This window comes from Selaginella moellendorffii, unplaced genomic scaffold (genome assembly GCF_000143415.4).
Source record: "Selaginella moellendorffii unplaced genomic scaffold, v1.0 SELMOscaffold_19, whole genome shotgun sequence".
In the NCBI taxonomy this organism is placed as follows: domain Eukaryota; kingdom Viridiplantae; phylum Streptophyta; class Lycopodiopsida; order Selaginellales; family Selaginellaceae; genus Selaginella; species Selaginella moellendorffii.
Window position 1 is genome coordinate 760,918 of NW_003314280.1, and position 25,564 is coordinate 786,481.

Here is a 25,564-nt window from a genome sequence, read left to right on the forward strand (position 1 = left end):
CGGATATCCCTGGTCTCCGTACAATTGATCCCATTCTTTTCGGACAAGAGAAAGCGTACAAAAGCTTCGTCGTCATCTTCGGAAGGCAAAAGAAAAAACATACGAAGGAAAAAAATTAAATTTCTTTACTTCTGCCTGCTGATTCCTTGCTTTCGTGATCTTCAGTTCAGATTAGCGGCAAAGCTCCGACTGCTTTGTGCCGAAACGAGCAAAGCGATTCACCGTCGCCACCAGCCCCACCGCAGAGATACGGGTGCGCCAAGAAAGCTTCCAGCTCTTTTCGCAGCGCGGCCGCAAGAGCTATGGATTCGGCACCGGGCTTTTGCTTCGCCGTGATCACTGCTCCCAAATACATCCTTCTCGCCGTCTCGAGTTGCCTTGAATCGTTTCCGGGCATGGTTTCGGAAGGCACGAGTCCCTGCGCACATTTCCAGCGAAGTTTTAGTGACTCTCCCGTGAAACAGCTGAATGTCTTCCAACTTTACCGCAATAATTCTTTCAGCCTCGTCTCGATCTGTGGCAACACCAGCCTCCGGTTCGTCGTCGAAGTCCATGCGAATGTTTTGCAGCTGAGCCTGGAACTGAGCGGCAGAGAACTGGACCTGGAGATGGCTGAGCTCTTCTCGCATTCTCGCGGCCGCATCGTTCTTTTGCATGACTTCTCGCTGCATTCTCGCCACCATCGCCTCCATATTCACAAGGTCCTTCTGCAAGGATCACAAACCACAAGCGTTTGTCAGCTAGTCTCAGAAAATTATTTCTCGAACTCACGTGTTTCTCTGTCAGTTGGCTTTGCACGGCCTGAGCGAAGCGCTCCCTGTCCCGCAGGCTCTTTTGCACTTCGTCCATCTTCTTCTTGAGCTCCACAAGCTCTTCCTCCCTCGCGGCCTCGGCTGCTTCAAACGATCGAACAGTCTCCAACATGCTGTCTTTCTCCCAGACTTGCTTCTTCAGCAGATCGATCTGGGCCTGGAGCTGGACGAGCTCCTCCCTGTTGAGTTTCTCGATCAGGTTTTGTGATTCGGTGTACTCTACGCCACTCTCGTCTTGGTCGACCCGACGGAGGATGTTCTCCTGTTCGTCCCAAATTGCCGAGATTTCGTCTTTGGAATCGACCTTCGCCGGCTGTTGCTTGTTCTTCTTTGATTTGAGAGGACTATCAGAGACCTGGACTATGCATAGCTTAAGGAGTGTTCTAAGCAAAGATGGAAGTACCTTCTTGACGGAAGAAGCGTCTCTGGGTGGAGCGGGAGTGTAGACCATCGAAGCATGGCGAGTAAAACCTCTCCTGCCCTTTTGCTCCTTGAATCGAGAGGACCAATGCTCGTCAGCAAAAAGAAACAAGAAAGAAAATCATGCTCACCATGAAAGATTCCATGAGCGGGATCATCTCTACCAGATTTTGGTAGATAGTTTTGTCGATCGCACCTGGAGGAGGAAGCCCCGACCAATCCTCCATAGACATCGCGACGCCAAAATCCCTGCGGCTCTTGCCTAAAATCTCCTCCTCGCCAAGAGATCCCTCGCACCTCCTCCCAGAAATTGATGCTCGCGGAGCAGCGCCACTACCTACATTGCTGGATCGACGCGAGCCGGGAGCGCCAAAGGACGGCAGCAGCATAGATCCATCCGGCGTGCTGCTCCAGGCGGAGAAATCCTGGGGTAGCAAATCCTGGCCAATGCGCGGCCTCACGACCTCGGCCGCCGGGCGACGCGCTCCTCCACGCCCTGTTGCCCTAAAAGCTCGAGCATTCTTCTTGGGGCTGCTATGAAACAGTGCCGAGCTCCTGGGGGAGGAATCCAACGCCGGCGGCGTGAGAATCTCTCGCTCCTGGCGAATTCGCGGAAGATTTGCCCTCTTGACCTTCACTGCTGCTACTGCCGATGCCGCTGTTGCCATGCAACAGGGATCGTGCGACGACGAGGCCTGGTCCTCACCATAAACGAGAAATCACAGGAAATGGCAGATCGATCGGCAGAAAAGGGGGAAAGAGGAGATGAGATTCTTGTTTGCGTCTGCCGCCCGGCCCAACTGGATTGATCGTGTCGTCCACCACAGCATCACTCGGAAAAAACAAATGGAATCAAAGCCTGCGATTCCTGGGCCAAACGCTACAGGCTTTCGGCACGATCGATCACCATCCAGCCCCGTTCTTGGTCGATCCCGTCCCGTTCGCGCCCATGAATCGATCGATCGAAAAAGAAAAATCTGACTAGAGCTTGAGCTTGAGCGCTAACGGATGGGAGACCCAGCCCTTTTACCGCGCAGTAACAGTAGGCCTGGTTTGAAATTTTCACCACGGCCCTTTCAAAACTTTCATTGTGACGTTGCCCGTGACAGAAAAAATATTCAATAAAAGTTGCGCCGCCCGTGGGGCTCGAACCCACGACCACAAGGTTAAGAGCCTTGCGCTCTACCAACTGAGCTAGGGCGGCTTGCGTGTAGCACTCGTCAGCAAAGCCATCCACATCTAACCTTCTCATAGCTATGAACACAACTGGAAAATTTACTTTTTTTCTTTTTCTTTACAACTGGGATGACTAACTGACCGACTGACCGACCGATTCCTTGCTTGCCAATGCGAAATAGAAGAACACACCTCTCAATCCATCCATCCATCAATCAAACGACCAATCGATCGATCAATCAATCCATTTTGCTCCGATCTCACACCCTCTCAGTAGTTTTGCTCGATGAGGTAATCCGCTAGGCGCTCAACAACAACGTTGCATTCGCCCGGTGCGACCGGCTCGTCATACAGCCCGATGACCAGAGCGCTGGAAGTCTTCTTGATCGTCACTCCGGCAGATCCCTGCGAGCCCAGATCGATCGATCAATCAAACTTTCCTCTCGATCTTTACCTTCTTTCCCCTGATCACAACGCCGGCCTCGCCTTGGATCACCATGTACTTGCTGCCGCTGAGGTAGAGGCCGTTCTGGGCGAGCTGCGAGGAATCGTCAAACGCATTCATCACGTTGGTAATCTCCTCGGGCTTGACCTGCGCGGACATAGATAGGGTTTGTGGATGGATTGATTGAATCGCTCGCTCGCTCGCTCGCCAAGAAATCCAGAAATCGCTCTTCTTACCGCTGGAAAGTTGGGGCTCTGCGCCCAGACGCTGCCGTCGTGACCCAGAATCGCCGCCGATGAGAGCGTGCGCCCGTTGCCAAGATCATACATGAGGTAAGAATCGACATACGTCTGCCACGACATGGTGCTAGACGATCAATCGATCGATCGCGAGCTCGCCTGGATCGAGGAGAAAGCGAGAGCGAAAGAGAGAAAACCTAAACGAGAGAAAGACGAAGAAACAGGGGCCTCTCAAATTTTGTTCTCACCACGCGGTGGCCGCGCGGTGGCCAGCTGTGTGCCGTCGGATCCGGCAATCTGGGCCGTCGGCTGTGCGGGATATTCCCGGTGCCAGTCGGACAAGATCACTCGCTCTCTCTTTTTTGGATTTTTAATCTTTGGCGACTTTGGCTCGGTGGTGGTGGAGAAGATGGCGGCAAAGGAATAAAATCTCGATCTAAGTTTTCAATTCAGGGACACGATTCTACATTGTATGATGTGAGTGTGTAAAACAGCAAAATGGATACGCTCCCCTTTAGACTGTTCTCTCCGTGGAAATCCTCACGGCATCACATCAAAAGCGAGACGACATGGCCCCCCCAGTGATGCGCTGCCGCCAGTGTTGCGAAGATCAGACCGAGCGCAATGGAGTGATCCAAGGAGAAGCCTGCGCAGAGCAAAAGGCGAGTAATCAGAGGAGTCGAGCGCGAAAGAAAACCGATGAAACCAAGGAAAGAATCGAGAAGAGCACGAGAATCGGGCAAAAGAATCGATATTTCGAGAAAAGAACCGATGCGTCGATGTTCTTGGAGGCCAAGGAAAGAATCAAGAAGGATGTTCTTGGAGAAAGAAGAGCGAGCTGGAGCCAAATCTTCTCACCTTTGCTTGACATCGGGCTGGGAGCCGGCGCCAGATCCTGCGCATGCGAGAGAGATAGCGCGGCGGCCATAGCTAGCGCGGACATAACGATCGCAATCGCGAGCTTCGCCATGCCTCTTTCTTCCCGCGCGCGAGAGAGAGAGCGCGAGCGAAGAACAAACAAATGAGAAAAACCCTCCGTCCCGAAGAGAATGCCAGCAGCCCTTTTCACCTTTATATTTCTACCGTTGAGCGTAACGGCCTACCGTCGATCCGCGAGGCCAAGATATTCCGCGTGGCAGCCGTACATTCCGCCGCGGAAGGGCCAGTCCAACAACAAGAGGGTGCCCGGAATGGCGGCATTGAGCTCATTGCGTTCTCCACTCTGTTCTTCGCTGCGGCAGCCTAGGGTTAGGGTGGGGCGCGGGCGCCGGGTGCGCTGCTCGAGCCGGAGCAGCATGGCGGAGGATTGCTTGCACGCGCTGCGATTGTCGGAGGAGCGCCCGGGCACGGAATCTTATTCTTCCCAGAAATCTGGCTCGGATGGGGAGGACAGGGGCGTAACGACGAAGAACAAGAAGAAGAATACGCTGGAGGAGCTGCGGTGGGATCACTCGTTTGTGCGGGAGCTTCCGTCCGATGGCACTTCTCCCAATTTTGTTCGCCAGGTTTGCCTCTGCTTGCTCTCGTGTGCCCAGATTTGATCCATGCTGCTTTGCAAGTACAGGTGATGAAAGCGTGCTACTCGAGAGTATCTCCGTCGGCCAAAGTGAAAGATCCGAAGCTAGTTGCATGGTCCGACTCGGTTGCGGAGCTTCTCGAGCTAGATCCAGCAGAGTATGTCCTCACGCTCGTGTTTTTTCCTTCCTCGTTAATGCTTGCTGTCCAGATTCAAGCGAGAGGATTTCCCATTGATCTTCTCGGGTGGCAAGGAGCTGCAAGGCAGGTATTACACTCTTGATGTTTCACTGCGAAGGAATTGTGCTCAAGTTTCGTTCTTTGTTTCCTCTTTTCGTTCTTTCAGTGAATGCTATGCTCAGTGCTACGGTGGTCACCAGTTTGGAGTTTGGGCGGGGCAACTAGGAGACGGTCGAGCAATCACGCTTGGCGAAGCTTTGAATAGCAAGAATGAGCGCTGGGAACTCCAGCTCAAAGGAGCTGGCAAAACTCCTTACAGCCGGATGGCCGATGGACTGGCGGTGCTACGGAGCAGTGTCAGGGAGTTTCTTTGCAGCGAAGCTATGCACCACTTGGGGATCCCCACGACTAGAGCATTGTGTCTCGTTACCACCGGCGACGATGTTTTAAGGGACATGTTTTACGAGTAAGCATCTGTGTTTTTGCTAGCGATGTGAAGTAACTCTTGTGGTGCTTGCAGTGGAAATGCTAAGATGGAGCCTGGAGCTGTTGTTTGCCGAGTTGCTCCTTCGTTTCTTAGATTTGGATCTTACCAAATCCATGCTGCCAGGGACGACAGTAAACTAGTACGATTGCTCGCCGACTACACACTCAAGTATCATTTTCCGGACTTGCCAGACGAGGAAGAGCTGGAAATTAAAATCAACGAACAGGACGGGCAGATATCCAAGAACAAATACGCAGGTTTGTTTTTAAGCAGTTTTAATTTCTTAGATTGAGAGTGACGCAACAATACTTTCGTGTACGTCTGCAGCTTGGTTTGTCAAGGTGGCAGAATCCACTTCCTGCCTCGTTGCAATGTGGCAAGCCGTGGGCTTCACACATGGTGTTTTGAACACGGATAACATGAGTGTCCTGGGTTTGACGATCGACTACGGTCCTTTCGGCTTTTTGGATGCGTTTGATCCCAAGTACACTCCAAACACGACGGACTTACCGGGGCGGAGATACTGCTTCGCGAATCAACCAGATATCGGACTCTGGAACATCTTGCAGTTTGGGAATACGCTCATGGCTGCTGGCCTTTTGACGCAAGAAGAGCTTCAATATGGTCTCAACAGGTACTTTTCTTCTGTACCCTGTTGAGAAAGTCTTTTTAAAATGGCTTTTCTACCAGATACGCGGACACTTTCATGGTGCATTATCAGCAAAACATGACCAAGAAGCTGGGCCTGAAGGAGTACAACAAGGATCTGACCAGCAAGCTACTGAGCAACTTGGCTTTTGACAAAGTCGACTACACAAACTTTTTCCGAGCTCTAGCCAGCGTCAACCTGACGGAGCCTATAACCGAGGACACACTGGTGCCGCTTAAATCGGTGCTGCCAGATATCAGCAAGGAACGCAAGAAGACGTGGATGGACTGGCTATCTCTCTACAGAGAAAAGGTAAGAACAAACGAAAAAAAACCGTGATTCATGTCAGCTAAAGCTTACTTTCACTTTCCTCGCCAGGCCGAAGGCATCTCCGATGAATCTCGAAAGGCTGCCATGAACAAAGTGAATCCAAAGTACGTACTGCGGAACTATCTGTGCCAGAGCGCGATCGATGCGGCGGAAGCTGGAGATTTCAGCGAGGTGAGGCAGCTGCTCGAGGTGATGAAGCGGCCATTCGATGAGCAGCCGGAAGTGGAGAAGAAGTATGCGAGGCTGCCCCCGACATGGGCGTATCGGCCAGGCGTGTGTATGCTCTCGTGTTCGTCATAGAGGCGAGTTTGATTGTAAATAGCGCGCGTTCTTTTCGTCCTTTTGTTATTTTTTCCTTTGTAAAGAAGAAGCACCAGATCTAGGGCTATTTAAATTGGACGTGGGAGAGAGAGAGCGAGAGCGAGAGGCGATGCGCAAGAACAGGAAGGCCATGCTCTTGGCGCTGTGGATTCTATGGATTTCTCTGGCTGGAGTGTGCGCGGCGGCGGCGGCATCGGATGCTCAACCCGAGATTACTGCAGCGGCAGCTCCTCCCGCCGGCAAGGAGGGTACTCTGGCGGAAATGTTCGATCGGGTGCTGGATAAGGAGTTCTCGGACAAGGAGGATCCGCAGGAAGGTGCATTCTCGTGATCTAGCTTCGTCTTTCTCATTTTTGCGTTGTGTTCTTCCAGGGAAAGTGGGCAGTAGCTTCAACAGTAGTGTGGCCGATCAGCAGGTGGGTGGTTTTTCGCTGTCTCGAATCTCGATCGCTTGTTTGCTGAGGGATTTTTAAATTTTTTTTTTGAAGGCTGTGTTAGAGACTGTCGCTAGAGTAACTCACGATAAACAGAAGAAGAATGAGACGCAGGATCAGAAAAAGTACGTTGTGTGATCCTCCGTTCTTTTGTGGTTCTTTTGCTGACTATATGATCATCTCTTTGCGACAGTGGAACCTCGAAACCATTCCAAATCCACGACGTTTTTAACTTGGATCCCGACAATGGGGCCGAAGAGCTGCCAACGCTGATTGACAAGAAGGTGCGTTTCCTGTGGAAGCTTATATGTTTGGCTTAGAATTTCCGTGTCTTTGCAGGACAATGTTTTTGTGATGTCAAACTCAAGATCCGGGCATATGGTACTTCAACAGGATCTTAGATTGATTTCCGACTTGGTGGTTGTGATTGTGTCCGCGGCCGTCGGAGGCATTTTATTTGCGTGCATGGGACAGCCGGTATGTCAGCTTTCCTCTCTTATTCCAGCTTGGTTTATATATTCGCCTTTCGTGACAGGTTATCACTGGATATTTATTAGCGGGGTCCATAATCGGGCCTGGTGGGCTATGCATTGTTAGCGAGCTTGTACAGGTACTTGCAACTCATACTCGGTTTTTATTTCTTTTCACCTTTCTTTTTTCTATCAGGTGCAAACTGTGGCTGAATTTGGGGTGGTCTTCCTACTTTTTGCCCTGGGCCTTGAGTTTTCTTCCTCGAAGGTAAGTGGACAAAGAAGTTCTTCTTCTCTTTGAAGTGTTGATCACAGTGGAAACTGTTTACAGCTTCGTGTCGTTAAGGGAGTCGCTGTCTTTGGTGGTCTTATTCAAATCCTGCTTTTTATGTGCCTGTGCGGTTTCGCTGCTATGGTAGGTCTCGAATTCTATTCACAGAAGGTAGAGTTGTAACGTCGTTGCATTTTGGTGGCCAGATTTTTGGTGCGAACATCTCAGAGGGAGTTTTTGTTGGTGCTTTCCTTTCGATGTCATCCACAGCAGTGGTATAATTTTGTTTAGGTAGTACCTAATAGCGGACGCTATTGAGCTACTCATCGAATTTGCATTCTTTTTACAGGTGTTGAAATTTTTGATGGAAAGAAACAGTGTGAGCCTCCTGTATGGACAAATAACTGTTGGAACACTAATTCTTCAGGTAAAACACGTTTTGTTTCTTTAGAGAGGTTTGTACAAATCATCGAACGTTAGGATTGTGCTGTTGGTATATTGTTTGCTTTGCTCCCGGTACTCGGAGGAGAGAGCGGGATGATTCAGGGAGCTTTGTCCATTATTAGAGGGTAAGCTGTCGTTCGTAATTTTTTTCTCGAGAGTTAACTGTGATGTTTCAGGTTGATAGTTCTCTCAGCGTTCATTTTGTTGACGGCATTCACCGCGCGTTCTCTTCTTCCGAGAGGCATGAAATCGTTAATGCGCCTGTCCACTATGGTAATGGATTTTCTCTACACTTCTTAAGTTTAACTTAGCTCGTGCAGACAAACGAGCTCTATCAATTAGCAGCGGTTGCATTTTGCTTGTTCGTAGCTTGGGTAAGTTCGAGAAGATGATACATTTGCAATAAATCTTTTGTTTCATTCTTTTCAGACAAGTGATAAACTGGGGCTCAGTTTTGAATTAGGAGCGTTCACAGCAGGCGTTATGGTTTCCACGACGGATTTCTCTGAGCACACACTTCATCAGGTCTGCGCTCAAGTAGCTCGCTCGTCTTTCTCCTGACAAGGATATATATTCAGGTGGAACCGATCCGAAATTTGTTTACGGCGCTTTTCCTTGCAAGCATTGGAATGCTTATCAACGTCAGCTTCCTCTGGACGCATATTGATATTCTCGTCGCATCGTTGGTTCTTGTACTGGTATCGAAGCTTTTCGTGATATCTGTGGTAGTCAAGGCTTTTGGTTACAACACCAGAACCGCATTGATGGTACGTGAATCCGTGACACTTTGGAAGCTAAACGTTTTCTCTCTCGTTCAAGGTTGGAATCTCGTTAGCGCAAGTTGGAGAGTTCGCTTTTGTGTTGCTCAGTCGCGCGTGGAACCTCCACCTTTTACAGGTGAAAACTATTTAACATCCATTCTGCCTCCTAACAGTGTCATTCGTTGCAGAAAAAGCTCTACTTGCTTCTTCTGGGCACCACAGCTCTTAGTTTGGTAAGCTCAAAGAACTCGTTCCAGGCATTGTTTTTCTAAACGAAGCTGTGATCGCTGGCAGGTTACGACCCCTCTATTCTTTAGAATAGTCCCCGTGATACTCAAGATAGGCACTATAATGAAGTGGTTTCCAGAGTCTACGCAAGTGGAAGTAAGTGATTGTTTTATGAAAAGTTGGCCGGAAGCTCACTCGGTCATTCTTCACAGATCCCTGCCGAGAATGAGGAGTTTCCCTTGTGATCCAAGATCCAAGATCCAAGACTGCGATGTACAGTAATGAGCGTGAAAAGTTTATTCGTTCGCATTAAGAAAAGGAAATTTACAAGAGTAAACTTTCGAGCTGAAACTTGCGTTTAGCTGATGGGAATCTCGACAGTCCTGGGCTTCTGTGGCTCGGGCGGGATCTTTGGCACAGTGACAGTGAGGACGCCGTCCTGGCAGCTCGCGGTGATTTGCTCCACATTGGCGTCTCCCGGCAGCGTGAACCTCCTCATGAACTTGGCGGCCCTGCGCTCCATCCGGATGAACTTGGTGTCTTCGTCAGCTTTCTCGTCTCTCTTTCGCTTGCCAGTGATGGACAAGACATTGTCATTCTCGACCTCCACCTGGAAGAACAATCCCAACCATGATATAAGATATAAGATCAAGAAAAAACTATCGAGTATAGCTCTGTGTGTGTGTGTGTGTGTGTGAGAGAGAGAGAGAGAGAGGAGAGATCGTTGGGATTGAAATCTCTTACCTTGATATCGGATTTGGAGAGGCCGGGCATGTCAGCTTCGAAGATGTAGGACGAGGAATTCTCCTTGACATCCACCGCAGTGGCAGCCACGGCCTTGGATTCGGCAGCGTACCTCCTGGCGGGAGGATGGGGGAGATGCTTGTCAAAATCCTCGGCATGCATCAGCCCATTGGTGAGCAATGCCGTCGCGAGCTGCGCCAAATCCACCATGATCGCGATCGATTGACCAAAATGCTGCCCTAAGAAATCCCTGTTGGATGAGAAACGAATCGATAACCTCAGCTTCGCATTCCGGGCTGTTTATAGCCGCGCGTGAAAACTCGCGAAGTAGCTAGAACTCTCTAGAGTCTAGAGAGAAGACTTGTGATTCGAGCCCGCGACCGAAGCGTCACGGGATCTCCACCGTCAGATTCTGACGGCCAAGATCACTTTCATTCAAACATTAGGGTAAGATGAAACAAGCTTTCTATGCTTAAGGGCGGCAATAGGAGGACTGGGAGGAGAGCGAAGGCGGCGAGCTTGCAGTGCCTCAGCGACGCGATCGATAGCTTGGAGAAGCGATCTTCTCCGCCGGACTCGGATTTCTACGCGGCGCTGGTCCGCTACTGCGGCGATTGCCAGGCGCTCCCCCACGGCCGCCGTGTCCACGCTCACCTCCAGGATCACGGCTATGGCCGCAACAGGTTCCTCGGCAATCTCCTCATCCAGATGTATGGCAAATGCGGGAGCCTCGCCGACGCGCGCGCGGTCTTCTCCCACATGCCCTGCAAGAACAGGTATTCCTGGGCGATTCTCATGGCGGCCTGCAATGCCTGCGCTGGGAATGGCTGGGAGACGGTCGATCTCTTCCATCTCATGGATCTTGATGGAATCCGGCCCGACACCGTGAATTTCGTCAATGCGCTCACGGCGTGCTCGTTTGCGGGCGCGCTGGCCGAGGGCCGGGCGCTCCACGCGAGGATCGGAGCGCTGGGGATGCTGAGCGACAGATTCGTGGCGTGCGCGCTCATCAGCATGTATGGCCGCTGCAAGGATCTGGAAGACGCCAAGGCAGTGTTTGATTCAATGGCCGACAGGGATCTCATCACCTGGAACGCGATGCTTGCTGCGTATGCCCAGAACGGGCATTGCAAGGAAGCGCTGGATTTCTACCGGCAGTTCGATCGTCACGGGGTGGCTCCAGACAACGTCACTTACATCACTCTCCTCTACGCTTGCTCCTGCCTCGAGGATCTGGAAGAGGGGATGAGGATCCACTCGCTGCTCCCACCTGCCGTGATCGACGAAGACATCGTCCTGGCGAACGCGCTGGTGACGATGTACTTCCGGTGCCAGAGGATGGATCTCGCCGAGCAAACGTTCGAGCGGATCACCAACAAGGACTACGCGAGCTGGAACGTGATGATCTCGGGGAATGCGCAATGCGGGCAGGCCAGGAACGCGCTGGCGCTCTACAGGAGGATGAATCTCGAGGGATTCGAGGCCGGGGACGTGACCTTCATGAGCGTGCTGGATGCGTGCTGCCTCGTCAAGGATCTGGGCGAGGGCCGCCGTGTCCACGCTTGGGCGAGGAGCACTGGATCGGACCAGCAAATTCTCGTCGGCACCAATCTGGTAAACATGTATGGCAAATGCGGCAGCGTGGAGGAAGCTCGCGAGGTGTTCTTGGGACTCAGGAGGAAGACGCTAGTTACCTGGACGGCCATGATCGCGGCATATGCCCAAAACGGGCATTCTCGGGAGGCGCTGGATCTCTTCTACGAGCTCGAGCGGGAGGAATGCGGCAAGGATCTGGACAACATAGCGCTCATCACGATCGTGGATGCATGCGCGAAGATTGGAGATTTGGGCGAGGGAAGGGAGCTCCACCGGCGGATCATCCAGCACAGGGTGGAGTCGGACATCGTCGTGTGCAACGCGCTCATCACCATGTACAACAAGTGCGGGAGCCTCGCCGGCGCCCGAGAGATCTTCCAGAGCATCCAAGGTCCCAACATCATCTCCTGGAACGCCATGCTCGCCTCCTACTGCGAGCACGGATCGAACGCGGCGGCGCTGGAGCTCTTTGCGCGGATGGTGAACGATGGCTGCCCGCCCGACGATATAACGTTTGTGAGCATACTGTTTGCTTGCAGCCATGCTGGGCTTTTCGAGCAGGGGTGGCAGCACTTTGTGTCCATGAGGGATGACTTTGGGGTGGTGGGCAAGTTTGAGCACTACGTTTGCATGGCCGATTTGCTTGGGCGGTCGGGGTGGCTGGACGAGGCCGAGGTGCTGCTCGACGGGGCGCCTTACAGGAGTGCTGCCACGGCATGGAACACTCTTCTTAGTGCTTGCAAAATGCATCAGAACTTAGGAAAGGGCGAGCGAATTGCCGAGAGGATACTGGAGCTGGATCCACAGGTTGCTGGCTCTTATGTCCAGCTCTCTAACATGTATAAGGTTAGTAGGGGATGCAATAGCAAAACTGATTCATACATTTGCTGATACTTCTCTGAAGCCAAGCATATTCTTTGAATAGCCCAGTTGCATGCAGGTTAAAGTATGCTTGGTTTTACCACCAAATTGATAAAGATAAAGGAAAGTGCGTGTGTATAAATATACATGTCTTTTTGTCATTTGGTTATTGATAATAGATAAATTGTAATGAGGAAATATTTTTCAGTAGTTTTCTATTTATCTTATCTGGTAAACCAAGCATACTCAATGAGTGATGGATATAAATGGAGATGTTTACCTTATTCTTTACAAGATGCTAAAGAAGAGATTTGTAGATGTGAAGATGATATTTTCCATGCCCTTAATCAAAATCGCACTGGAAGAATATCATTTATCCATGGTTTTGTAAGAGTAACTGCTTATATTGGGATACATAGTAGTGAAACTCCAAATGACTTAAATGAAGCTTTGAACATAATATGGGATAAATGTATAACACCGTTTAATAAAGGTGGAGGTGTATATCTGAATAATGGGTCACTCAATGTGAGAATTGAGGTAACAAGAAGAACTGAGTTATCTCTAGAGGTTTCAGCAAATTATACATTTACCAAATTAAATTGCTACTAAAATCTATTAAATAAATATAACTCAAATAAAAAAAATTATAAGAAAATTTATGACAGTATAATCTAATTGAAGTTACCCATATTTATCCTTATAATATAAATTCAATAATACTTTAATAATAAATTTTTATTAAAACAATTGATAGCAGTATAACTTCTAAACAGCTTACATTCAATTTATTTTCTTGTTACATCACCCCTAAACCTTGCCATTGCCTAATTCCCATCCCTTTAAAGTTATTTATAAGCATAAATTACCAAGATGTTTGAAGCACACTATAAAAATCTCTTGAACCACTATATTATGTCTCAAAGAATTTCTAATTTAAGACTCAAGTATGCTACAAATAATTAAAGATATAGAGGGATTCTATTATTATTTTTATCATAATTTTTTGGGAGTTATAAAACATGATTTTAGATATTTTAAAGACTATCCCTGCCAACACTTTGAAATAATTATTGTCTTTGCTCTCGCCTCAATACCATTCCTCACTTTATTAATTAGAATCCTCTTTACCCCCTCTAGACAAAAAAAAACAAATTAAATTTGAAGAAGAAACAATATGGAAGAGGAAAAAGTGAAAAAGAAAACTATATAAAAAGAGAATTCTGCCACACTTCCATGCTTTCTTTCTTTTGGGCATTTTGGTCCACATTTGTCGAGAGACAAAGAAAAGGAAGATTGTGTTGATGAGCAGCTATGTAGCAAAGAAAGAAAGTCATGGAACATGTCTCGGTTGCTTGCTTGCACGAGTCTCACTAGTCGAATTTAATTAACCTAGCTCCATCAGTGGACATCCAGAGTACCCCATACACGTTGTGGTTGGATTGCGCGGCAACAAACCACACCACGTCAGTGAGGGAGCTCTTCATGACACTCCAGCCATTTTCTGGTGAAGTGTTCCTCATGGATAATCGCCCGTTGCCAATTCTTGGTATTGGATCGATCCAGATTCAAGTTCCAGATGGCAAGGAGGTTGTAATTCGTGATGTGTGGTACGTTCCTCACTGGACACTCTCATTTCCATCGGTCAGATGGTGGAACAAGAGTTTTTGCTGCTTTTCTCAAGTACTGGAGTGGACAGCAATCATCCACGATATGGACCAGTGGCTTGGGCAATGAAGGTTGGCAGGCTTTTCAAGTTGGTTTGCTCCGTGCAAATCCTGAACCAGGTGATGGCGACAGTCCCTGTCACTTCCTCTTCAGGGGGAGCAGCAGATATTAACAAACTATTCACGAGATGTCACAAGCTCAAGTGTGGATGGTTTGCACATAAAATCCACCAGGATGCTCTGTGCGAGCCATGCCTTATGGGGAAGCAGCAGCAACATTATTTTTCTGGATCTTCCTTGTGCGGCTCAACCTTTGACACATATTTGTGAACCGTTTCATGTTCATCCAGACACGCCACAAAAAGAGATACTTCATTTCTTTTACTGACATGATACAAGATTTGCAGTGGTCGGATTCCTTTCCAGTCTTCCATCCGACTCCTTGGAAGGATGAAGATGACGTTGGCCAGTAGCCTCTCCTCTCATCTGCTGATTCTTCAGGGGGGAGAATACACTTCAGCGGCGTCGTCACGCTCCATCTTCCCCAACTCGAGTGGGTGGGCGATCAACGTGACTTAGTTGTGGTCCCTCCAGCTCCAGCGATTCCAGATCCGTCTGGTCCTGAGCCATCTACTGGTGTGAGGCGTTCTAGCCGGACTGTTCTGTACACACCGAAGGGAGCAGAGTATCATCAAGAGCTTGCAGAGAAGCGTGCTCGAGCTCAGGCACGAGCCTCTTATAATCCTCGTCTGTTTACTGCTGATGAGATTCAAGTTCCTTCGACAATTTTACAAGCTCAGAAGTCTCCTCAGGCGGCACAATGGCTGGCAGCTGTTGACGATGAGTCAACGCAATCAAACGTCGTGAAAAACACAAGGCACTTCGACACAGGACAAATAAAATCATATGGCATTGAAGTCTAGTACTTGGGTGCCAAAGTGGAAGCTTCTACATTCTCACATTGCTGCAGAATGTGAACTGTATATGCTTAGCAGCTATAGAAGATGAAGGTTAGTGAAAGTAACCTCTGAGATTGTCGTTACTACCACGACCACTACCACGACCTCGACCACCACCGCGACTGCCACTGCCACCGTCGACCTGGTTGCTGTCAGCACTTCGCGTTGTCCACGTTCATGTTTTCTAGAGCGAACTCTGTAACCAATGAAAGGATCTCTGTGCCTGGGAGGTCTTTCATTGCTAGTTGAATCATCTTCGGAGAGTTGTGGCTTGTCTTGGATCTGGATATTGGCATGAGTGGCGCCCGAAGAACTTCCAATGACGAAAGACTTTTCTGCAGCAGACATAGTCAACGATCATAGAAAAGAAAACCAGCACGACAAACCCGCAGTCTATCTAGCAAGATACACATTTGGATCGGCCCTGCACAAACAGCTTGAGTGTACTAGAAAGGAAACGCAGATCGACAAATCTAAAAACTCACGAACACCGCCAGCCAGTCCTGCAGCCATCCTAAATGAGTCACAACATATTGCCAGCCGAAAGTGTCGAAAACTTCTATCTGGGGGAAAAGTAATATGAAAAGGCACTGGCTTGCCTCTTGGCCCTTCCTTCCTGGATCTCTGGAAGGCATGCATGAAAAAAGAGACGAGTAGAGCAGCTCTTAACCTTCGTCGCCCGGAGCCGCATTCCCTTCACCGAAGGTCACATCACAACGAATTTCTTACTCGATCCCATATCTTTGCCGCATTTCCTCCTAAAGCTTGAGTCAGGTAGCGAGCTCCTCTGCGGCAATGATCTCATTGCAGTTCTCCACACGCGATTGCAATGGGAATCAGATCATGTTCTGGATAGTGGAATGTCTTTTCTGCCTACACCCGCTCCTCCCGATCTCATGATTACAAGCTCCCATCTCTTCAGAAAGAGGCTTAGCGATGGCAGCGAGCTGCCATCACTAAAGTGCATTTGTCCCTGGCAGCGTGCTGGAGACAGATTACGGGGCTGGAGCAAGAGCCATTTGCAGGCGACTTGTGGAGATGACAAGAGTCCAGTCAGTGACATTGCTATTGTGAAGCTTGGGGTGGGGGTAAGGCGGATCCCACCGGGCTTGCCTAAGAGCCGTTCATCATTTTCTTTGGTTGGCCACTGTTTGACAGTGGCCTATCCTGGGAAATCTTTGTAGCTTTTACTAGAAATAAATTCTAAACAGTCAAAGCAATTATATGAAAACAGTAGTTAATATCTAGCAAAATACTAGGTGTTTCCTTGGTACGACCACTTAACCCGGTCTGCCAACTTGTAAGATGATTGACCTCAGAGCAAGAGACGATCACCCTCGTCAGCGCCTATGTCTTGCTCCGCCGGAATGCAGGCAACTCCTGCACACGAAGGGTTCCTGGCCACTGCACCGCGGAAGAACTTCTCCGCCGTGGCCTTTTCATGGCCAGTTCTGGCCAAGCGCATTGCGAGCTGGAACGCGGACGCAGCCGTCTCGTCACTGAACACAACCTGTCCATGCTGCATCGCCGCGGAGTAGCTTCCCAGTGCCGCCCCATGCACCCACGCAAAGCTTGCATACATGTAGTTTCCGGTCTCCAAAGCCATGCGACCAACATCTCGGGTTGCTGACTGTTGAGCATCAAGGATCGCCGACAGGATCGCCTCATGAGCTTCCTTGCTCCTCCACTGTGCCAAAGCCAGCCAAGGGTGCGCCTCCCACCAAGCTGGATTCAATTCCAGAGCATGTTTTAGATAATGCGTGGCTTCCTTTGCAGGAGTCTGTGTACGCATCATATTCAGCTCCTCCCCCAGTATCAAAACGGCGAGTCTAGTCTCGACGAGGCAAAGCATGGCAGCATCCGTGCTCGTCTGGAGCTCGGCCAGCAGCTGATCCTTTGCCATGCCACGTCCAATCTCTCCATGGCGCTGTTGATCTCGTCGATGCAATCACTCGCTCTTGCAGCTTTTCCCACGCCCAATCCAGCGGGAACCAGGTCCGACAGGCAACAATGAAGTTGGGGAGCCAGCAAAAGTCGCCGAAGTATCGGCCATAGTCGTAGTAGCCCCTGAGTGATGCACTGTCAAGCAACTCATCCCACTTCTCCTTGGTGATATTCCCATACTTGTTGGAGAAGGCTTTAAAAAGCCGCTGAGCCTTGAAAACTTCTACATGGCTCGGCTGCTTGAACGAAGTAGCGACGCTCTTCGCTGCCGGCCATTCTGGCTCACCTGAAGAAGAAGGACCGACCATCATAGCAAAGGCCGCCCGGCTCAGATTGGTTTCCGTAACGCTTCGGGACACGTGGCCGTTGCATGGTGAATCGTACATAGGATTTTGGTTGCATTTTTCCATTATTTTCTACAGCTCGAGACATAAAGGCATCTGCATGAAAGCTGTTCATAAATTATATCTTGGATCTTCAGGCCTTAGATCTTCCAGCTGATGCAGACTGCGACATGAGCTCGTGGGAAAATCTTCGAACTTTGAGAGAAGTTCTTTCCAACTCATTCGTCACTTTGGATCTGCGACAGGTGCTGTTGGCCACACACGAGTTCTGGATCTTCGCATAAATCTTGTGTCTAAGCTCTGAGCCTCAAAAGAGTAAGCGGACCTCGTCCCTCTGTCGAGTGAGTTGAAAGAGGCTTGTATCCACAGTCCCGGAGTTACGTGCTAATTCGCATCTATTCGCCGACACTCCCATCGCCAGGGATCAGAACCAGAACAAGTTTTCGTGTAGATTGCCAAGTTGGGGTCGCTCTAATGAGGATGTTTTAGGATATTACTCTTTTCATTCCAGTTGCGTATTACCGAATCATATAAACTTGGAATTTATTTGAAGTAAACGCTACAAAGATTGAGCTCAAAGCTTTTGGTAACCCTGGTCACGTGGTCAAGACCGGTCAAGTAGTCACAGCTGGCACTTTAAATGTTGAGAACTTGCCTGATGGAGGTTTGGCCAGCGGTAACTTGGATTTCGAATGCTAGACAAGAAAATGTATCTAAACTGGATGATCCTGGTTGACAAAAATGTTAGACAAGACCACATACGGAGTCGCCTTGTCGTCCTCAATCCAATCCATGGATGCCGCCTCTCCACCTCCTTCCAGATCCAAGAGCCGTGAAGCAGCACGCTGGCCGCACCCTAGATCACCATGGATCCCACTGCAGCACAACAAAGTCCTCCAAGACACGAGATCAGGCTCAAACGGCATAGACTCCGTGAGCTCTTCCGCTTGCTCCAGCATCCCCGATCGACCCAGAAGATCAATCATGCAAATGTATTGATCCAAGCTTCGGATCATCGCAAAGCTCTCCTCAATGTCCAAGAAGAGCTGGAGCCCGACCTTCAGGAGCCCCTTGTGGCTACATGCCGAGATAGCGATGTTGAAGGTAACACCGTCGGGATCCTCGCCCTGGGCGAGCATCTCCCAAAAGGCCGCCAGCCCAAGCAGAGAATGCCCGCTTTGGGCATATGCTGCAATCATCCCATTCCAAGCCACAAGATCCCTTCGTTCAATACAATCGAAAAGATCCCGCGCAGTAGCCAGGCAGCCACACTTTGCGTAGAGATTGACCATGACGCTCGTCATTGTCACATCGGCGGCGAGATCCTTGGCGGCGGCCAGCTCGTAGAGGAGCTTTCCCTCCGCGAGAGCCCTGGCGTGAACGCACGCATCAAGAATGCTGATGAAGATCACCTTGTTGATGGGATACCCGTGGAGATCCATCGACCGGAAGAGCTCCAGCGATTCCTGGAGATGACCACGCTGCGCGTAGCCCTCGAGCATCGTCCCCCAGGCCACCACGTCCTTGTCTTCCATTCGATCGAAGAGCCCCCGCGCCTTGCCCAGATCGTTCCTCCGGACGTAGCCATCGATGAGCGCCGTCCAGGAGATCACGTCGCGCTTGGACGGCCCCATGCGCTGGAAGAGATCCCGCGCTTCTTCCACTCGCCCGATCTGCGCGTAGCCAGTGATCATCACGTTCCAGGTGACGGTGCTGCGCAGCTCGGGCGGCATCCGCTGGAAGAGCTCCGCAGCATGATCCATGGATCCGTGCTGCGCGTATCCGGAGATCATCGCGGTCCAAGAGACAACTGTGCGAGCCGGGATCTCCTCGAAGAGAGCCCTGGCTTGATCAAGATGCCCCTTTTGGGCATATGCGGTGATCATTGCGGTCCACGTGACCACATCCGGCTGGGCGGCTTTGTCGAAAAAATCCCGCGCTTGTTCTACGTTGGAATTCTGGGAGATTCCAACAATCATAGTGTTGTATGTTACAACGCTTCTTTCCGGGATCTCATCAAAGAGAGCTTTCGCATCGTCAAGATGCCCAGACAAGGCAAGTGCTGTGAGCATTGCGTTCCAGGTGATGACGTTCCTGTGGGAGATTCGATCGAAAACAAGCCTTGCGCTTGCGAGATCGCCGTTTTGTGAGAACGCAGAGATCAAGGAGTTGTAGCTCGCGGTGGTTCTGTGCAGCATCGAATCGAACAGCCGCTTTGATTCGAGGATTTGCCCCTTGAGCCCAAACGCGACGATCATCGCGTTGCAAGCGAATGGATCCCACTGTGGCAGCCGATCGAACAGCTTCCTCGCGTCGCTGAATCTCCCGTTCTGGGAGAGCGCCGCGAGCATGGAATTCCAAGAGACCTCGTTGCGGCAGGGCGCGGCATCGAAGATACTCCGCGCCTCGCGCAGATGCCCGGTGCGGGCATACGCCGAGAGCATGATCGTCCAGGAGAAGGAGTTGGGGCTCTCGATCCGATCAAAGGCCGCGCGCGCGGCATCGACGCTGCCGCAGCTGCTGTACATCTGGACGAGGAGATTTCCGAGGAAGGTGTGGCGATCGAAGCCGAGAGCGGTGAGGTGCTGGTGGAGGGATCTGCCATCGCCGAGGAACTTGGACCTCGCATACTGCCGCAAGAGCGAGGCGTAGTGTTCTAGCGAAGCCGAGGACAAGCAAGAGGAGGAAGATCGCGCTAAAGCCACCTTTGATCAAATCAAACCATGGGAAATCCAATCCTAGCTTTCTATCAATGATTTGTATGTATCACGGTGGTTGCGTCTCTTTGCAGCGCGCATTGATAAGCTTGACAGTCCATGGATTTTGCGGTTAGAAGTTTCAGAAAAAAAAAAGGTGGATGGATGGATTTGTCTGTCCGATCACGAGCATTGCCGCGCTGGGGATGAGCGATTAAATTCCCGTGGACTCTCGGCGACAAGGTGTGAATCGCGCGAGATTATAAAACAGAGGGGGAAACCCTGTGCGTGATCCATATGGGATGAAAAGAAAAAATGCTCTCTCTGCTATTTAATTCCCTCGATCGCTTGGTAGGAGTTCTTCGACCACTTGCAGCGAATTTGTGGAGCACAATCGTTGCAACTTGCAAACACGCGCCAAAAAAAAAAACGAAAAGAAAAAACAAGAAAAGAATTCGCGTCGGGAAGAATGTACGATCGCGAAAACGATGGAAGCTTACAGCCCCACGCTTTCGCAACGATCAGTGACGAGCACTAGTGAAACCATCCTCTGGAAATCGAACACTCAGGCATCGTGAACAGGAAGAAACGCTTGGATAAACCCAAAACGAATTGGATCACTGATCGCAAACATCGTTGTATGATCCGTGCGGGGGTCCCGAGCGAGCGAGCGAGCGAGCTATGCGATCCCAAGCACACAAAATTTCTCTTTCCTTGTCGTGATCGCTGTGTGGATCTTCAGCGTGTGCCAAGCAAGGGGAATAGTGTAGTCCAAAGACGAGGAAAAACAAAGGCAAGAAAATGTGGGTGGGGTTTCTAGGCTATAGTTTATTATGGATGAGCAAGAGGAGCAGCAACATGCGGAGGACGCGCTCGTCCTCTTCCCAGCACCAGCGCCAGCGCTAGCACCAGCAGCAGCAGCGCCGCCACCGCACCAGGTAAGCGATCGATCCATGGCCGATTGATTGATCGGCGGCGCGGCCGATCGATCGATCGATGCATCGCCCGCCCTAGCGCCGCCGCTTAGGTGTCTGTGATCGCATATTTCCTTCGATTCTCCTTCGATCCGTGCTGAATCGCTTGTGGATTTCTGGAATTGCCAGGCTGGGGTGCTGCTGCCTGTGACGGGGTTTCTTTTCTTTCTTCCCGTGTGTGTGTGTGTGTGTGGGGGGGGGGGGGGAGAGAAGATGAGAGAGAGATAAAGAGCTCTTTTGCCTTTCTTCTTTGTTCTTCTACCACTTCGTGTGCGCAACTTGGACTGGAGACTAAGGCCGGATCACGGGCGATGGAAAATGACTGTCCTGAGCACAGAGAAACGCAGAGGTGGTTGTTGGCAGTGATTGGATTGCTTGCTTTCTTCTCTCGCGGCTCGCCTCTACTTTATTTTCTGTCTTCCCCCTTTATTTTCGGTGATTGATCTTCTTTTCTTCCTTGACGCTCAGGGAGCGGCGGCGAAGCAGCGGCGAAGATGGTTTCTACGATGCGACTTAGATCCTCGGTGTTTCAGTTCCAGCAACTTGTGGAGAAAGGTGCGAAGCTAGAGATTTATGATTTCATGATTTCTCACTTCGTTTCCTCTGTTTTGCTTCCTTCCAGGATCATCATCACCAGCAGCTCGTCGCCTGAGCTTGCGATGAATTGTCATAGCGGTCAGCGATGTTTGGAGGCCACAGGTGCAGCACGGCTGGGCTGAGGCAGCAAATATTACCTGGTGAAGAGCTCGAGGATCAAGCGTGGCTGCTCCGGCCCAAAGTCTTGGGAAAGCCTGCCGGTACTCCGGATGTTAGCCTCGATGCTTTCAGGGTCTGGAAGTCGGTGGTCTACCGAGGCGCCAGTCTTCCAGCCGGTTTTGTCGACTTGAAGCAGCTTTATCAGTTTGAGGCACTCGGACAGGCAGTGTTTTGCACCGATCTCCATGGCGATATAACGTACTGGTGTGTATTTTTCGAGCGCTCCACGCTGGTGGCTTTCCGGACTTACAGCCTTTTCTGTTTTTGCAGGAGCAATACAGCTGAAGCGTTATACCTCTGGAGAAAAGAAGAAGTTAGTGGACTGAACGTCCTCAACATCCTTTTCCCCTTGGACGCTCTCAAGTCATCAAAGGAAATCCTTGTTCACGTTGGTCAAGGAAAGCTATGGTCGGGAGAGCATGCTTTTCTCAGGCGCGACGGCGTTCTTATCAATACCATGGTTATGAGCAGTCCACTTATGGGTAACGGCCGCCAGATTCAGGGTATTGTTGCAATCTCTTCGCAAATCGACAAGCCAGGCAGCATGAGAAGCCGAGAACCTGAACGGATGGACTCGGATATATCTGAAAGCTCCATATCAAACTTGGAGCGGGTCGATTCCATGCAGCAGCACTCCAACTTGCCAGCAGGAACTGGAATCTTTGTAAGTCCGCATGCCTTCGATATTTTCGCGGGATTTTGTGTTTATTCAAGCTTTCGATGCAGAGGCTGGGATTAAGTTCCATGCAGTACCTGTTCCGGAGGTTTGGTTTTGGAGCCGCCAAACCCGAAGAAGATCAGGCAGCTGCGGCACAGGACCACAAAATGGCGTCTGAATCTTCAGACCTCCTCCACATAAGCTACGGTGGAGAGTATTACTCGGGGAATTCAAGTCGTCAAAACTCGCCACGGATCCAAAGAGCTTCTGATCCTAACAGCGACGAGAGACTCGGCACTCCTGATCAGCAATCCAGGAGTTACCTTCCATGCAATGAAACCGCTGGGGGGAATTTCATGTCCAGATTTAACGCTGGTTTACCCGCTGGAGGAGCTTATGGAAATGTCCCAGAGTCACCAAGAAATATCATGGTTGACAGTTGGTACTCACAACAACAACAGCAACAAGCTGCCGAAGATGATTTTCATCTTCAAATGGCTCTTTCGCTGCGGGTTCCTTCGGACAAGCCAGATGCAGATGCAGACGATTCCAGTACGAGGACGGGAAAATCATCTTCCGACGCGACTAAAGCCGAGACTACGTCTTATCGTTATTGGGTAAGTTCAATGACATCTTTCGATACTGCGAACTTGATACGTGCTTCTCCCTTGCAGGTGACGAGCTCTCTAAGTTACGATGAGTGGATTGAGGATGGCTTTTACGAGCTGTGGGGAATGAGTCCTCATGTCTGGAGCATTTGCACTGACTCTTCTGAGCAAGGCCGGATGCCTCCATTGGAATCTCTGCATCGTGTGCATCCATCAGAGGCAGTCTTCGATGTGGTGCTCGTGGACAGAAGTGTAGATCCCGCGCTGTGTACACTAGAAGACAGGGTGGTCAATCTAGCGTACGAAGCAAACGAAGTCTTTGATTTAGCTTCTCAACTGGGAAAGCTAGTCGCAGTCGAGATGGGGGGCCCTGCTGCTTCGGACGATGATTTGGTTGAGACGTGGCAGCAAAATCGTTTGAAGCTGATGCAGATCTCCGGGAGTGTGGTTCTTCCAATCGGACTCATCAAGGCTGGTCTCTCTAGGCACAGGGCTCTTCTTTTCAAGGTGAGTCTTCTCCATGTAATCACCAGTCTTTTAACGCAAGAAGCTGTGTTTTTCCAGGTGCTAGCAGATAGTGTTGGCCTACCGTGTCGCCTTGTCCGCGGCCACCCCTTCTGTGCCAAGGAGGAAGACGCTTTTGCTCTCGTTAAATGCAACAGCGGGAGGTAAATCTTCGTCATGCTCGCGACGTCTAAAGAGCTGAATTTTGTCGTTCCATGTTGCAGGGAATGGGTCGTAGACTTAGTCTGCAAACCGGGGCTTTTGCTTCCACCTGAAACAAGAACTCCTGTATCTGCTGGGATGGGAAGCCCTTCTTTGCGACAACCGTCCTCATCCTCCCCCGACTCAGCTTCTAGTTCCGTTTCTATTAAAAGATCAAACTCTGCGGACGAGCCGCCAAATCCAGAGAAAGGTGAACAGGAAGGCAGGCCGGTGGATTTTATTAGCAAGACGACTCGCTTCAAGGAAAGGACTAGAGAGGAACTCATAGCAAAAGCAAGAGAAAAAGAGGTTGACCAACAGAAAGCTATAAAGATGGCAAGTCACGTAGATGACTACGAGATCAAATGGGAAGACGTCCATATTGGTGAACGCGTTGGGCAGGGTATGTCAACTCTCTTCCAGTTTTCTAAATTTGCTATTCTAAATTGTTTATTTTCCAGGTTCTTTTGGAAGGGTCTATCACGCTGACTGGCAAGGCTCCGTAAGTGGATTTTCTAGACTGAGCTTTATGAAACTAAGTTTGGACTTCACAGGATGTTGCAGTCAAAGTTTTCCTGGATCAAGACATCAGGTCTGAAGCGCTTGAAGAGTTCAAACGAGAGGTATACTTTCTATCACTCTCTCGTGATCTAACTGGTTCGCTTTAGGTGGCAATGATCCGTCGGCTGCGGCATCCAAACATAGTTCTCTTCATGGGAGCGGTCACACAGCCTCCAAACTTATCACTCGTTACCGAGTTCTGTCCAAGGTATTTCAGACACTCAATTGCCTCCCTTCAAGCAGTTCTTAAGGTGTCAAGTTTGCAGAGGGAGCCTATTCAGGATTCTGCAAAAAACCAAACTGGATGAGCGTCGACGCCTACGTATGGCCCTTGATGTGGTAAGCATCATGCCAGTTGCACACTTCTTCTCACACGCATGTAATCAGTCCAAAGGAATGAATTATCTCCATCGATGCTGTCCCCCTATAGTACACAGGGACTTGAAATCCCCGAATTTGCTAGTGAAGGAAAACTGGACGATCAAGGTGATTTATCAAGTGAACAAACTGTGCTGTTGCTTAATAACTGTCCACTGCTGTACAGGTGTGTGATTTTGGATTGTCGCGCCCAAAGAACAACACTTTTCTTACTTCTAAAACTGGAGTTGGAACGGTAAGCAGCCGTGCGGATTCTGGCTTTTTGCTTTTTTCTTACCGTGAGACGTGTTGCAGCCCGAGTGGACTGCTCCAGAGGTTTTGCGCAACGAGCCATCTGACGAGAAGTAAAACATGAACGTCTTCCGTGGCACCAGTGTTTTTAACGTCACTGCGCTTTTCCTTTGTTTTTCTCTGGACAGGTGTGATGTCTACAGCTTTGGAGTGATTTTGTGGGAGCTTGCGACGCTCCAGCAACCGTGGGCTGGCATGAACTCCATGCAGGTTCGAGAGAAAAAACAAAGCAAGCTTTTTTGGTTCTAGTTCTAATCTCGCTGTTCCAGGTGATTGGAGCTGTGGGCTATCTAAACCAGAGGCTGCCAATACCCGATCACATCGAGCCGGGGATCATTGCATTGATGCAGGCTTGTTGGTCCTCGTAAGTTTCCAAGATTTCTAATCAAAATGTGCCCCTTTCGTTTTTTTTTTTCTTGCACAGAGACCCAAAAGCTCGGCCATCTTTTGGCGAAATAATGCACAAACTAAAGACACTGCCGCGGTACGCCTTTACAAAACAGTCGTGAGAGTCTCGTGAAGAAGAAAAGGAGAGTTTCTTCTGTACAAACATTTTGGATGCTCTCTTCTCTCGTGTAATTTAGCATGGTTTTTAGCTCTCATAATTTTACCTTGTGAGTTTGGGCCCTTTGTGTTGTTA

General features: G+C 50.0%; 8 protein-coding genes and 1 non-coding gene across 10 annotated transcripts; 4 read left to right on the top strand and 5 right to left on the bottom strand.

Moving 5' to 3' along the window:
- Positions 1-56: 56 nt before the first annotated feature.
- LOC9651289 (protein MICROTUBULE BINDING PROTEIN 2C) lies at positions 57-2,027 on the bottom strand. The gene is made up of 5 exons (XM_002972425.2): positions 1,364-2,027; positions 1,216-1,302; positions 772-1,167; positions 486-707; positions 57-418 (listed from the first exon to the last, which is right to left on the bottom strand). Exons 1-5 carry the CDS (start codon positions 1,898-1,900, stop codon positions 167-169), a joined length of 1,494 nt encoding a protein of 497 aa, XP_002972471.1. The 5' UTR covers positions 1,901-2,027; the 3' UTR covers positions 57-166.
- A 336-nt stretch (positions 2,028-2,363) lies between these two features.
- TRNAK-CUU lies at positions 2,364-2,436 on the bottom strand. Its single transcript has one exon. It is a non-coding gene; the product is annotated as a tRNA-Lys (tRNA).
- Positions 2,437-2,489: 53 nt separating this feature from the next.
- LOC9651290 (profilin-1) lies at positions 2,490-3,307 on the bottom strand. The gene is made up of 3 exons (XM_002972426.2): positions 3,090-3,307; positions 2,863-3,000; positions 2,490-2,813 (listed from the first exon to the last, which is right to left on the bottom strand). The coding sequence occupies exons 1-3, from the start codon at positions 3,213-3,215 to the stop codon at positions 2,679-2,681; spliced, it is 399 nt and encodes a 132-aa protein (XP_002972472.1). The 5' UTR covers positions 3,216-3,307; the 3' UTR covers positions 2,490-2,678.
- A 917-nt stretch (positions 3,308-4,224) lies between these two features.
- Positions 4,225-6,647, top strand: LOC9651291 (UPF0061 protein azo1574). Its single transcript, XM_002972227.2, has 8 exons — positions 4,225-4,597; positions 4,657-4,766; positions 4,819-4,875; positions 4,954-5,253; positions 5,308-5,531; positions 5,602-5,908; positions 5,965-6,235; positions 6,302-6,647. Exons 1-8 carry the CDS (start codon positions 4,283-4,285, stop codon positions 6,551-6,553), a joined length of 1,836 nt encoding a protein of 611 aa, XP_002972273.2. The 5' UTR covers positions 4,225-4,282; the 3' UTR covers positions 6,554-6,647.
- Positions 6,648-6,651: 4 nt separating this feature from the next.
- On the top strand, positions 6,652-9,533 carry LOC9650611 (K(+) efflux antiporter 6). The gene is made up of 19 exons (XM_024677552.1): positions 6,652-6,891; positions 6,947-6,990; positions 7,063-7,133; positions 7,202-7,292; positions 7,348-7,485; positions 7,544-7,618; positions 7,675-7,746; positions 7,810-7,893; positions 7,956-8,024; positions 8,099-8,176; positions 8,230-8,318; positions 8,370-8,466; positions 8,514-8,567; positions 8,623-8,718; positions 8,772-8,960; positions 9,013-9,090; positions 9,143-9,187; positions 9,249-9,338; positions 9,395-9,533. Exons 1-19 carry the CDS (start codon positions 6,684-6,686, stop codon positions 9,425-9,427), a joined length of 1,701 nt encoding a protein of 566 aa, XP_024533320.1. The 5' UTR covers positions 6,652-6,683; the 3' UTR covers positions 9,428-9,533.
- LOC112347150 (17.2 kDa class II heat shock protein-like) lies at positions 9,465-10,234 on the bottom strand. Its single transcript, XM_024677553.1, has 2 exons — positions 9,927-10,234; positions 9,465-9,792 (listed from the first exon to the last, which is right to left on the bottom strand). The coding sequence occupies exons 1-2, from the start codon at positions 10,134-10,136 to the stop codon at positions 9,541-9,543; spliced, it is 462 nt and encodes a 153-aa protein (XP_024533321.1). The 5' UTR covers positions 10,137-10,234; the 3' UTR covers positions 9,465-9,540.
- Positions 10,235-10,394: 160 nt separating this feature from the next.
- On the top strand, positions 10,395-12,677 carry LOC112347105 (pentatricopeptide repeat-containing protein At4g13650-like). Its single transcript, XM_024677443.1, has one exon. The coding sequence runs from the start codon at positions 10,395-10,397 to the stop codon at positions 12,411-12,413; it is 2,019 nt and encodes a 672-aa protein (XP_024533211.1). The 3' UTR covers positions 12,414-12,677.
- Positions 12,678-18,010: 5,333 nt separating this feature from the next.
- Positions 18,011-19,648, bottom strand: LOC112347106 (pentatricopeptide repeat-containing protein At4g02750-like). The gene has a single exon (XM_024677444.1). It carries the CDS (start codon positions 19,646-19,648, stop codon positions 18,011-18,013), a length of 1,638 nt encoding a protein of 545 aa, XP_024533212.1.
- Positions 19,649-20,834: 1,186 nt separating this feature from the next.
- Positions 20,835-25,551, top strand: LOC9650613 (serine/threonine-protein kinase CTR1). Of its 2 annotated transcripts, none has more exons than XM_002972230.2 (18): positions 20,835-20,931; positions 21,436-21,522; positions 21,590-21,927; positions 21,994-22,387; positions 22,450-22,998; positions 23,056-23,496; positions 23,554-23,657; positions 23,718-24,097; positions 24,156-24,196; positions 24,249-24,317; positions 24,363-24,463; positions 24,522-24,594; positions 24,643-24,741; positions 24,800-24,868; positions 24,928-24,977; positions 25,053-25,134; positions 25,194-25,288; positions 25,349-25,551. In XM_002972230.2, the coding sequence occupies exons 3-18, from the start codon at positions 21,650-21,652 to the stop codon at positions 25,431-25,433; spliced, it is 2,910 nt and encodes a 969-aa protein (XP_002972276.2). In that variant the 5' UTR covers positions 20,835-20,931; positions 21,436-21,522; positions 21,590-21,649; the 3' UTR covers positions 25,434-25,551. The 2 variants fall into 2 exon arrangements, with proteins under 2 accessions (XP_002972276.2, XP_024533255.1); XM_024677487.1 differs by lacking the exon at positions 20,835-20,931 and adding an exon at positions 21,181-21,316.
- The last annotated feature ends 13 nt before the right edge of the window (positions 25,552-25,564 follow it).